This window comes from Lissotriton helveticus, chromosome 3_1 (assembly GCF_964261635.1).
Source record: "Lissotriton helveticus chromosome 3_1, aLisHel1.1, whole genome shotgun sequence".
NCBI classification, from domain to species: Eukaryota; Metazoa; Chordata; class Amphibia; order Caudata; family Salamandridae; genus Lissotriton; species Lissotriton helveticus.
In genome coordinates, this window is record NC_136061.1 from 806,625,751 (window position 1) to 806,638,296 (window position 12,546).

The 12,546-nt window shown below is 45.8% G+C and overlaps 1 protein-coding gene across 1 annotated transcript in view; it reads left to right on the plus strand.

The window, feature by feature from the left end:
• The window catches only part of OTOG (otogelin), a 1,048,712-nt gene that overhangs the window by 712,945 nt on the left and 323,221 nt on the right, over positions 1-12,546 (plus strand). The window contains exon 38 of the mRNA XM_078682941.1: positions 5,819-5,908. Coding sequence (XP_078539067.1) covers positions 5,819-5,908 — 90 coding nt within the window. The remainder of the gene's footprint in view (positions 1-5,818; positions 5,909-12,546) is intronic.

Here is a 12,546-nt window from a genome sequence, read left to right on the forward strand (position 1 = left end):
CAGAGTCCAAAGCTGCAAGTAGGTCTGAGGGTGAGGTTAGCGGTGGCTCAGCCCACGGTGGAAGGCCCCCTGAGACTGCGATGTTCTGTCATGCTCTGCTTGATGTGTAGAGCCAGTGGCGGTCTCTTCCTGGTCGCCCTCTCAGTAGGAGTCATCCGCAGGCTCAGATGGCCCCCAGTAGAGCCAATGACTTACAGATTATTGGGAACTGGCGTGTAGCCAAGGTATCAGGCATCTGTCATCTTGGCTCTCCAAGCTATGCATGGGCCATAGTGAGCAGCAAGATGAGAAGGACAAGCCTGCTGTCCTCAACATCTTTCAAGCTCACAACCTCTGGGCAATAAGATTCCTCGGAGGCTCCACTAAAGCCAAGTGTCAGTAGTGTATTATAGTTTGAACATTCTAGCACTCGCAGCTACCTTTCTTAATGATTCAGTGGTGTGATCATCCATTGGTCTTTTAAACATACATTAAACCAGATGCCCCATATTTAATATTGTGTGCTTATAGTATATTAAATTATCATTATAGTGCTTAGACTATCCTAGTATTCATACGAATAAAATTACCATTGGTGAATTGCAAGAACCTGTACATAATTTTTATATAACATGCTTTTAACAGTGGTATATTGTACCCATATCAATAAAACAATCAATCAGAGTACTTGTAAAGCACGCTACTTACCCTTGAGGGTCTCAAGGCGCTGAGGGGAGGAGGTGCCGCTACTGCTCGAAGAGCCAGGTCTTGAGGAGTCTTCTGAAGGTGAGTAGGTCTTGGGTCTGCCGGAGGTGGGTAGGGAGGGTGTTCCAGGTCTTGGCGACGAGGTAGGAGAAGGATCTGCCACCGGAGGTTGTTTGTTGGATGCGGGGAACAGCGGCGAGGGCGAGGCTGGCCGAGTGGAGCAGGTGGGTGGGGGTGTAGAAGCTGAGTCTGCTGTTCAGGTAGGCTGGTCCGGCGTTGTGGGGTGCTTTGTGTGCATGGTGAGGAGCTTGAAGGTGATCCTCTTGTCGACGGGGAGCCAGTGTAGGTCTCTCAGGTGGGGGATGACGTGGCTGCAGCAGGGGAAGTTTACGATCAGTCGGGCGGAGGCGTTTTGGATGCATTGTAGTCGTCGTAGGTGTTTGGCTGGGATTCCTGCATAGTGGTCGTTGCCGTAGTCCAGTCTGCTGCTGAAGAGGGCCTGTGTCACCGTTCTTCTTGTTTCAGTCGGGATCCACTTGTAGATCCTGCGGAGCATGCGGAGGGTATTGTAGCAGGAGGAGGAGACGGCGTTGACCTGTTTGGACATGGAGAGGGAGGAGTTGAGGATGAATCCTGGGTTGCGTGCATGGTCAGTGGGTGTCGGTGCTGTTCCCAGTGTGGTCGGCCACCAGGAGTCGTCCCAGGCTGAGTCGTCTGTCTTGTCCGAGTTCAGCTTCAGCTTCAGACGGCTGTCCCTCATCCAGTCGGTGACGGCCTTCATTCCCTCGTGGAGGTTGGTTTTGGCGGTGTGTGGGTCCTTGGTGAGGGAGAGGATGAGCTGGGTGTCGTGGCGTAGGAGATGATGTTGAGGTCGTGATGGTGGGCCACTTGTGCGAGGGGGGGGCATATAGATGTTGAACTGCGTCGGGCTGAGGGATGAGCCCTGGGGGACGCCGCAGATGATGTCGGTGGCCTCGGATCAGAAGGGCGGGAGGCGGACGCTCTGGGTTTTGCCGGAGACGAAGGACGTGGTCCAGTCAAGGGCCTTCTCTTGTATTCCGGCTTCTAGGAGGCGTGTCTTTAGAGTGCGATGGCAAACCGTGTCGAAGGCGGCTGACAGGTCCAGGAGGATGAGGGCTGATGTTTTGCCATTGTCTAGTTGGCACCTGATGTCGTCTGTGGCGGCAATGAGGGCTGTCTCGGTGCTGTGGATTCGTCTGAACCCAGACTGGGACGGGTCCAAGATGTTGTTGTCTTCCAGATGGCGGGCCAGTTGCATGTTGACAATTTTCTCGATGACCTTCACCGGGAACGGGAGCAGGGAGATGGGCCGGAATTTCTTGAGGACAATGGGGTCAGCCTTGGGCTTCTTGAGGAGGGCGTTGATTTCGGCGTGTTTCCAGCTTTCCGGTAATGTCGCTGTTTCGAAGGAGATGTTGATGACCTTCCGTAGTTGGGGTGTGATGGCAGCGTCTGCTTTGTTGAATACGTGGTGTGGGCATGGCTCTGATGGAGAGTCTGAGTGGATGGAGTTCATGACCTTGCGTGTCTCGACGTCGTTGACGTTGGACCAGGAGGTCAGGTGGTTGGCACTGGTGGTGTGCACAGGGGAGGTGTGGGCTGGCGTAGTCGTGGCGGTCATGGTGTTGAAGCTGTCATGGATGTCAGCGATCTTGCCATGGAAGAAGATGGCTAGTGAGTTGCACAGTTCTTGTGAGGGCGGTTTGTCGTTGGTGTTGGCACTGTGGTTGGAGAGTTTCTTTACGATGCTGAAGAGCTCTTTGCTCTCCTGTGCGTTGTTAACCAAGCGGTCTTTGAAGGAGGATCTCTTGGCTAATTTGATGAGGTGGTGATGTCTGCGGGTGGCGTCCTTGTGGTTGTCCGGTGTGCGTTCGTGGAGCCATATCTTCTCCAGTTGCCGGCATGCGCGTTTGGAGGTCTGCAGCTCATCGGTGACCCAGGTGTCTCTCTTGCTAGCGTGGTTGTTGGAGGGTTTCTTCAGTGGAGCGAGGGTGTTGGCGCAATCGTCGATCCACTGTCTGAGGTTGCGAGCTGCGGTGTCTGGGTTGGTGGGGTCGGTGGGTGGGTTTTGGGCGAGGGTGGTGATCAGCTGGTCTTCGGTGACTTTGCTCTAGCAGCGGCGAGGTAGCTGTTGGGTGCGGTGGTGCGTGGTTGGTTTATTGAAGGTGAAATGGATGCAGCGGTGGTTGGTCCAGTGGAGTTCGGGGGTGTGGCCGAAGGCGACGTGGGTGCCTGTGGAGAAGACGGGGTCCAGCGTGTGGCCAGCGGCGTGGGTGGGTGCGGTGACAAGTTGTCTGAGGCCGAGGTTGGCGAGGTTGTTGATCAAGGTGGCGGAGTTGGCGTTGTTGTTGTTCTCGAGGTGGAAATTCAGGTTCCCGAAGAGGATGTAGTCCGTGGAGGCGAGGTCGGCGATGGAGTCGCTGAATTGAGCTCGGGGTCCAGGGGTCTGTAGGTGAGTGTTCCTCTGAGGGTGGTGTTGGGGTCGTGTGGATCCGGAAGTGCAGATGTTCGTCGGTGTTGAGGGTGTCATCTGCATGGGTGGCGACTTTGAGGGTGGACTTGTGGATGATGGCTATTCCTCCTCTGGTTCCGTTGACGCAATCCCTGCGGGTGATCTTGTAGCCATCCGGGATGGCTATGGCGAAGTCGGGCGCCGAGGAGTCGTTCCACCAGGTCTTGGTAAGGAAGGCCATGTCTGGGGCGGAGGCGTCAAGCAGATCCCAGAGCTCGATGGCGTGTTTGCGTGTGGAGCGGGTGTTGAGGAGTATGCAGCGGAGGTATTTGGGTCCAGTCCTTGGAGGTTTAGTGGTTCTGTTGCAGGTGAAGCTGCAGGTGTGGCAGGAGAAAGGTCTGTGAGTCCGTTTCGGGGCGGCTTGGAAGCAGGTGTGGTTTCGGCCGGTGTTGAGTGCGTGGAGGGTGCAGACGTCGTAGCGGAGTCTGGTGTTGTGGCGTTCGTGGGGTATACACCCATTACAACGCATTTTTTACAACGCACTACCATTACAACGGAACTTTTACAACGCAAATACTATTACAACGCATTTATTTACAACGCATGTTTTTACAACGCAGGTACTTTTACAACGCATACCATTACAACGTAAGTATTGGTAAGTATATAATTATATTTAAAATGTTATATGTTAGGTTTTTTTTAAAGGGGTATTTTTAGGGTTCAGGGTCAGTTTTGGGTTTTTGGGTAAAGGGGTATTTTTAGGGTTCAGGGTCAGTTTTGGGTTTTTGGGTAAAGGGGTATTTTTAGGGTTCAGGGTCAGTTTTGGGTTTTTGGGTAAAGGGGTATTTTTAGGGTTCAGGGTCAGTTTTCAGTTTTTGGGTAAAGGGGTATTTTTAGGGTTCAGGGTCAGTTTTCAGTTTTTGGGTAAAGGGGTATTTTTAGGGTTCAGGGTCAGTTTTGGGTTTTTGGGTAAAGGGGTATTTTTAGGGTTCAGGGTCAGTTTTCAGTTTTTGGGTAAAGGGGTATTTTTAGGGTTCAGGGTCAGTTTTCAGTTTTTTGGTAAAGGGGTATTTTTAGGGTTCAGGGTCAGTTTTCAGTTTTTGGATAAAGGGGTATTTTTAGGGTTCAGGGTCAGTTTTCAGTTTTTGGGTAAAGGGGTATTTTTAGGGTTTAGGGTCAGTTTTCAGTTTTTGGGTAAAGGGGTATTTTTAGGGTTTAGGGTCAGTTTTGGGTTTTTGGGTAAAGGGGTATTTTTAGGGTTCAGGGTCAGTTTTGGGTTTTTGGGTAAAGGGGTATTTTTAGGGTTCAGGGTCAGTTTTCAGTTTTTGGGTAAAGGGGTATTTTTAGGGTTCAGGGTCAGTTTTCAGTTTTTGGGTAAAGGGGTATTTTTAGGGTTCAGGGTCAGTTTTGGGTTTTTGGGTAAAGGGGTACAGGGTAAAAATAAAATAAAATTAAATTTAAATTAAATTAATTAAATGAAATTAAATTAAATTAAATTAAATTAAATACAATTACATTACATTATATTAATTTTAAATAATATACAATTAAAAAAAAATATATACTTACCAATACTTACGTTGTAATGGTATGCGTTGTAAAGGTACCTGCGTTGTAAAAAAATGCATTGTAAATACATGCGTTGTAATAGTATTTGCGTTGTAAAAGTCCCGTTGTAACGGTATGCGTTGTAAAAATATGCGTTTTAACGTCATATATCCGTTCGTGGGGTCCAGGGGTTCTGGCACTGGGCGCGGTCCAGGCGTGGATGGGCGCAGACAGGCTTGCCTTTGGCGCGCCTTTACGCACACCAGCGCCTCCCCCCCTGCGCGTGTCCGCTGCGCAGCCTCCATAAGAGGGGGATAGGGAGGGAGGAGCAGCTGGGAGGCGGGAGCTGGGTGGCCAATGGGGAGCAGGGGAGCGGGGCCGCAGGAGCGCAGTGGCGGGAAGGAGCGGGAAATGGCGACAAAACAGGCGGGCAGCAGGGAGCAGGCCCGAGGCAGCTGGCAGCCATGTGGTGGCATGGGGAGCGACCTGCCTGCGAACAGGGTCAGAGGTCGGTCCTACACCACTGCGCTGCCTCCTTAAGAGGGGGATAGGGAGGGAGGCGCAGCTGGGAGGCGGGAGCGGAGTGTTTAGTTTTATATGTATTTTTTCATGCTGACAATCCAAATGTTTGCCACTAAAGTAATGCATCTGTATCATTTTAAGATTTTGATACAAAAGGAGTAAACAGTAAATCTGAGGATCATCAAGTATGTACAGACACATGTACAGACACATGCACACACTCACATACGCACATACGCGCGCACACACAAACACCCATGCACGCATACAAGCACATATTTCATTTGCCGAAGTTGGTTAAATCTGCTACAGAGTATTGCGGGAAAAAGTAGCTATTTTTTAAAGTCATCTGTCGAAGAGGTCTGTGTGATTTTAAATATGAATGGATTGCACTACCTTGGTATTTAAACTCATCTTGTGAAATGAATGTAATGACAACGTGGTTTTAGGCAGGACTAATGCAGCATTCAGTCTTTCTGTGCAGGCAGTTGTACAGAAACTGGCAAATATGCCGAACACCATGAATCATGTATAGAAAGTTGTCACAATACTTTAATGCATTAAACTTTCTGTCTATTGCCTCCACAGGGCAATGTGAATTCAACAACACTTTGCTTGGCACTTCTGAATTTAACGCATTCATCCAATCAGATAATTATTGATCGTTTGCAGAGAAGAGTAAGTTAAAAAAAAATTGCACAATAACAGAAATTAACAATCCATTGTTGTTCATACACTGGAAAATGGTTGTTTTAAAATGCAGTAATATTTTAGGAAATCTTGTGGACCAAACTGTTACACACTACTAATTGTTTATTTTTTATTCTTGATTTGTTAAATGAAGTGAACATGCCTATGAGAAATCTGCTACATTTTCCAGCTATCTATGCAGTTGGTGGGTAAATGCATTAAGTGGTATGTAGCTGACTTGGTAACAGAAATAGGGGATAGTATGTGTTGCGGAATGTGACCAGTTGCTTGGATTACTTACCAGTAATCTTCGTTACTCCAATTCTCTCTTCCTCATCATAGGACATACATAGTGAGTTTTTACCTCATGTTTCCCATTCAGGCATAATCTCTTAAACTGTGTTCCCTTTTTATTGAACCAAACCCAAGCTTCTCCCATAAATTTCACCTTATCCTATTGCACTTCCTAAGCCATACCTAAGCAACTCTTATTGCCACCGAAATAAGAAGGCCAGGTTTTAAGGATGGAGGGTGTGTTGTAATTACTGGGACGAGAAAAAGAGAATCAGAGTAATAAAGATTACTGGTAAGTAATCTGAGCGATACCTCCTCATCCTCTTCCTCATCCCAGTACTTACATAATACATATATACCCAAGCAAGGGCCTTCTTATCACAACACAAATGGCAAGAATGAAGAAACAAATACATCCAGGAGTGAAGCCGATTTTATTGCAAACAAATACCACCCCTACAAATGCCCAAATTCTGGACATAGCACACATAAACCCTAGTTAAACCTAGGACCAACTCGCTTATAAAGAGATCCGGAAACCAGCCTTAGAAAGGACACCAGAATCAAAATGAGACTGAGAGCCCTGAGATTATTGATTCTGTAGTGAGAGATAAAAGTGGATGGAGAAGCCCAGGTTGCGGCTGCACAAATGACTGCCACTGAAATCCCAGCCCACTCAGTCAAAGACGCCACCATGACTCTTGTTGAATGAGATTGAACATGCTTAGGAAACTGCATGTTTGTAAGCCAAAGAGAAAACAGTTTTGATCCATCTAGCCAGAGTGGATTTTGAAAGCTTACTACCTCTATTAGCATGATCAAAATGAATGAACCAGGAATCTGACTTCCGAAAAACAGAAGACCTCCTCAAATTGATAGTAAAAGCCCTTACTACATCCAAAGAAACCACTGAAGGGTCAGAGAAAATCACACCCAAGAGGAAAGGCAGTACTGTGTCTTGATGTTTCTAAAACTGAGTCTTAACCTTAGAAAGAAAATCTGCACCCAAATACAAAATCACCCTATCCTCAAACATCTTCAAATAAGGATAGTGGTACTGGAGAGAACTCAACTCTCCTAGTCTCCTGGCTGAAGTTATAGCCACTTAGAAAAAAAACCTTAAGAGACAAAAATGTGGTTGAGGATTCCTCCAATGGTTAAAAGGCAGGACCCTGAAGGAAAGAGAGGACCAAAGGTAAATCCCATGGAGGAAAAAACATCTTCACCTTTAGCATAATCAGTGAAAATTCCCCAAAACGTCAACCAAACAAGAAATCAATAGGTTCCAGATTACCCCAGGGAGATCTAAAACCTCTGATGGCAGACAATTGAAGTCTCAATGTGGAAAGCGAAAATGTTTTACTGAAACCCTCCTGAAGAAAATCTAGTCTCACCTATGGAGGACATTCCAAGGAGGAGAATCATTTCACCATACACCAATTATTAAAAGAACCCCAGTGGTGAGTGTAAGACTTCCTAGTCAACTCTCTCCTAGAGGTCTGAATAGAAAGGGAGATGGACAAGAAAAGACGCATCTTTAACAGACCATAGTTTCAACCTCCAGGCTGATAGCCGAATATGGCAAAATGGCATTACCATTAGAACTGAATGAATGATTGGAATGAGGAACAAGGCAAGGCAAGAACCCATTCATGCCCAGAGCTCTTCTCAGAGTCCTGTGGCCGGTAATATTAAAAGTCGGCACATCAGATGCGTACTCTTGATTCCAATGCATGCATCATAATTCATTACAAGATTTACCCTGCCTCCTTTATCTCACTCTTGCATTTTCCTATTTTCCTTGCTTCCTCTGTGTTTGTTTTACCCTCTTTTGCTCTCGTTAATGTCTGATGAGGAACGATACGTGCTGGTCCATAAAAATGAGTGCTTGTGGCCCCACTTGCAACCATCAGTTCAAATCAAGCACTGCCCAGGACCCCTTGTACCTGTCTTCTTGCCAGACTGAGAAACATATATATCTGAGAAACATGTATCCTCCCCTGCTCTTGTTGGAGTCAGAAAGATGGACAACAAGCAACGTCTTAATAAAGTACATTAAAAAGAACACTGTACATCCAGGTGGCTTCCATGTTGTGTCTAAAAGCAAATTATCCACATACATAGCTTTCCCTTAAAATACATGCTCTACAGAATGGGGTAGTTGGCCAGTGACAATAGAGGCAAGCCATTCGGAAGTAAGTTGTTCTCCAGAGAGGTATAGGTAATGGCAAAAAAACAGTCTTGCTCGGCCTATCTAGAAAGTTAATATGCTCTGCACTCACTGACCATCCAAATATTTGCATGAAGAAATACATTAATTGGATATAAAGCAGCACAGTGTCTACTACAAAAGAACGTTTGTGCCTTCTTCCTTACTCTGTCTGAGAGGGACATATTCAACAGGGCCTAATTGCCATGGCAAGGTTTAAAAGATTGAACACTACTTAGGTTGAAGAATGTAAGACCATTTATAACCGTATGCTACTCATTTGCACTAGATGTTTTTCACATAGCAACGCACTATGTTGTCATGAGGTACTTAAATCAACTAGGTAATGTGGAATATGCCCTGATATGCAGAATGTATTTGTCAGTAGGAAAACCAGGGATAGGTAACATCGCTAGCAGCCAGCGAGTTTACTGGATTATGAAAATATGAGGCGAGCACCACGCAGAAAGTGGTTCTACACAGAGAAAGAATCGTGTCTCTGACCACATATCCTGACTCTACAGGGTAGCTACTCTGTTTTCTCAATTTCATTAGCATTATTTGTGGCAGTGGTAGTAACCCACATGACTGACAGTGTTTATAATTATTTACATGCACTCTGTATAACTCGACTAGTGCCACTCCATGCTCAACTGTTTCCAGGAAATTTTGATGAAGATTTTCAAGGGCTGCGTTAGCTTTTTAACACTGCCTGAAACAAAGTCCACTGGTGGGATTTACAATCCAATGCAGATCCCGATTTGTGTTGGATTTTAATCCAAAGTAACGCAAAGCAGAGGAATGGGCTTCCTTGTGTTACTTTGCTTCAACAGGGCATTGCATGGGTGGTGCGAGGACATTTCCATGCACCCACCAGTTGGGTTTTAACACAAATCTCTATCTACAAAGATTTGTAGAGAGGGAATGGAGCCAAAATCTAGTCCCTCTTTGAGGCAACCAAAACGAGGAGAAATAGGTGCTCCATTCTACAGTACGCACAAAAAGAGGAAAATGCCTTAAAGCATAGTAGAAATGGACCACTTACTGCACAAAACATATGCTGGCCACTTCACAGACATCCTTGCTGTATTGGGCAGAGGAGCCTGCGCTGGCACATGGCTGCTGAAAGTGTGGCAGTGCAGGAAGAGAGCTGATCTGCACCACCTATTAGAAGATATAACACAGTTGGGCTCTCTAAAGTGTATGAAACGCAGCACAGCAACATTACTTGCTGCACTGATTTGCATGAACTCTTTGTAAATTGTCCCCCAGCGTTTATCAGACTTAGTTGTCATTGTTGTAAAATATTAACAGCTTAATTGTTAGATGTATCTAGTTTTTTCCCTGTATCCCCTACTGTTTTTCTCACTCTTTTCCTTCTTTATAGCCCAAAAATGTAAAAAGTAATTACTTTGTAACTGAGGTCGTGCTTCCATGCTTTTATATTCATTTAGTATATGAATTAGACTCTGTACATATTTATGATTTATTTGCAATATTGCATTAAGTCGAGTCCAATGGTTAATAGTTATGACCTAATGTATGTGTTTGTATTGACTTATTCTAAAGCTTATCTACCATGTTTGTTTTAAGCAATACAGCCTTTAAACATAAAAAAATTATTTGCCATTTTCTCACAAAATAGCATGGTGACTGTGCCCCTAAGTGCTCCTTACATCACTTCAGCTACCTAAGCCACAGATGCAGAGCAATCACACGGAGATTCTCAAATACCACAGGATGTCAGGGGTATTTGTAACTGCCCTACCAAATGACAATTCATTTAAGAAATACCGGAGTTAAAGGTTTGAACCACATTTTTTAAGCACCATACTTTGGTAAGCTGTTAGAAAGTCACCCCATTTTCTTTGTGCTGAATGGAACTGGTGGTAGCTGACTCCGTAGTTAGACCCAGGGCCAGTGCTATGCTAAGCACATACATTGAGGTACACTTATAGTTGGCATGACCTACCTTATATGTCCCTGGTAGATAATAGGGCCAGGGGTTAAAATCTACCTATAAGTGCCCCGTATATAATAGGGCATGGCAGTTTAGAGGCCAGCAGCCTTTGTGACACTTGCATATGTGCACTGCTGAGAGCCTGCCCTGTAGTACAGCAATGCTTTTAAATGTAAAATTCACTGCAAACTCAACTGTGGTGGTATGAGCACTTTAAAAGTGATAATCTACCTTTTAGATTGTAGGTCCCCCAGGATCTCCTCTAGGTGTTCCAGGAGTTGAGGGCCATGTAACAATAAGCAGGATCCCTATAAAAGTTGTTTTATAAACTCTGGTGAGTGAAAGCTGCCCATTTTATTTTTCCACAGTGTAGGAAATTCACCTCAAAGTCGACTTTGGTGCTGTGACTGTGAAGTAATAACCAACATCGTTTTTGCATATTAGGAACCCCCAGGTCTCCCCTAGGTGTTCCAGGGGTGGGGGGTCCTGTAATTATGAGCAGGGGCTTTATAACATAGGTTTTTATACCCCTGATGAGGAAGAAATTGCACATTTCATTTTCCATTTGGCAATAGTGGGCCTCATAGGCCAACATAGGCTAACATGGCAATGTGGTATGGAGGCATAGCTATTGCTAGGAGATTGTGAAAAATATAATTCAAATACTGAACAGAATGGTATTCATAAATCCAGCAACTAGGCCATTGTTGAATTTATCATAATTTGTACAGAAAAGAAAATATCAGACTTTCTTTTCTGTAAGCCAAAATCCAGCCTCTAGCACTCTTTCCTGATTGGTCAGCCCTGAGGGGATTACCCAAGCTGCCTTGATTAGGTGATAAGTATCATGCCAGGCAGAGGCTATCTGATGGACAGAGGTCTGTGGGGCACAGATGTGAGTGGGGGAAGTTTATGGACCTAAACCATACTCTGAGTTTAGTTTAGTTAGCTCTTGCTGCTCTGCTACATTTTCAGCCATGATGGGTTTTGAGAGAAGTGCTTTCTGGGAGAAGACCATGCCACACTCTGGAGGAAGTTTTTCATGCTTTGGGATGTTGCCTTGCATGTCATTAGAGAGGGTGCTCCTCTGCTTGTCGCCAGAGAACACTGGATAAATATGTGAGAGGTGCAGAGACTCTCAGTTCTTCTTCCCGAAACTACAAGAAGGAAGACTGTCCTACTGGAATCCAGATATGCACCCAAGGGCCTGCCTGCTACATCTGGGGCTACAGTGCTGAGGACTTTGCCTTGCTTCAAAAAGGAGTAAGGAGTGGACTCCCTGTAGCAACAGGTTAACAGGGCTTAACTGGCCCTTCCCCCAGCCAGCGTCCCCCTCCCGGAGTGTCTCCAGTGGAGTTTTAAGGGGTTGGCCAACTGCATTGTGGGAATTGAAGTCCAGGCCTGCTGAGCACTATCTTGGAGATTCCAGACCCTTTGGATTGTGTTTTGGTCACTTGGAACCCACCAGGTGACTTTCTGGGAGGACCTCCAGACATTTGACAAAGTTTGGGAAACTTTTTGGATAAAGCTCCAGACGGGGACCGACTTAACTGTAAGGTCCATGCCGGCCATCTTCAACCGTGACCTGGCTTGGATTCCAGGTTCGTCCCGCTGAAGAACTCCGGAGGTCCGACTTCCAGGGTTTGAATGGGAGCTTGTGGAAATTCAAGCCGGCAAACCCTCACCAAATCCAGACTGGTGCGGAGCATCGAGGGCCCTGGCAAATAACAATCCAGAAAAGTTTCTAAGTGAGGAGGTCAAATTTTGACCAATGCCTCCTGCATGGAGTATCCAAGCAGGGCTCCATTGTGGTTGACCTCTAACTTTGACTTTGTCCCGGTGAAGTGCGACCAGATGTCCCGAAGTGGCGCTATTGGTTTCTAAGCACTAGAAGGTGTTTGTTTGTTAAACATTCATATTGATGGTTCCCTACACTGGATTTGATGGTTTTGCTGTCATTTTAAAGATAAAAATAGTGCCTATTTTTATAAGTTGTAGTGGTAATTCTATTGTGTGCTGTATCTTACTGTATTGGAATTTTTAAATGCTTTACATGTCCGTCTCCTAAGTTAAGCCTTATTGCTCAGTGTCAGCTACCAAGGGTTGAGCAAGAGACACATTTATAGAGACCCATGTTAGTGGCCATGTTGCTGGTGCCTACCT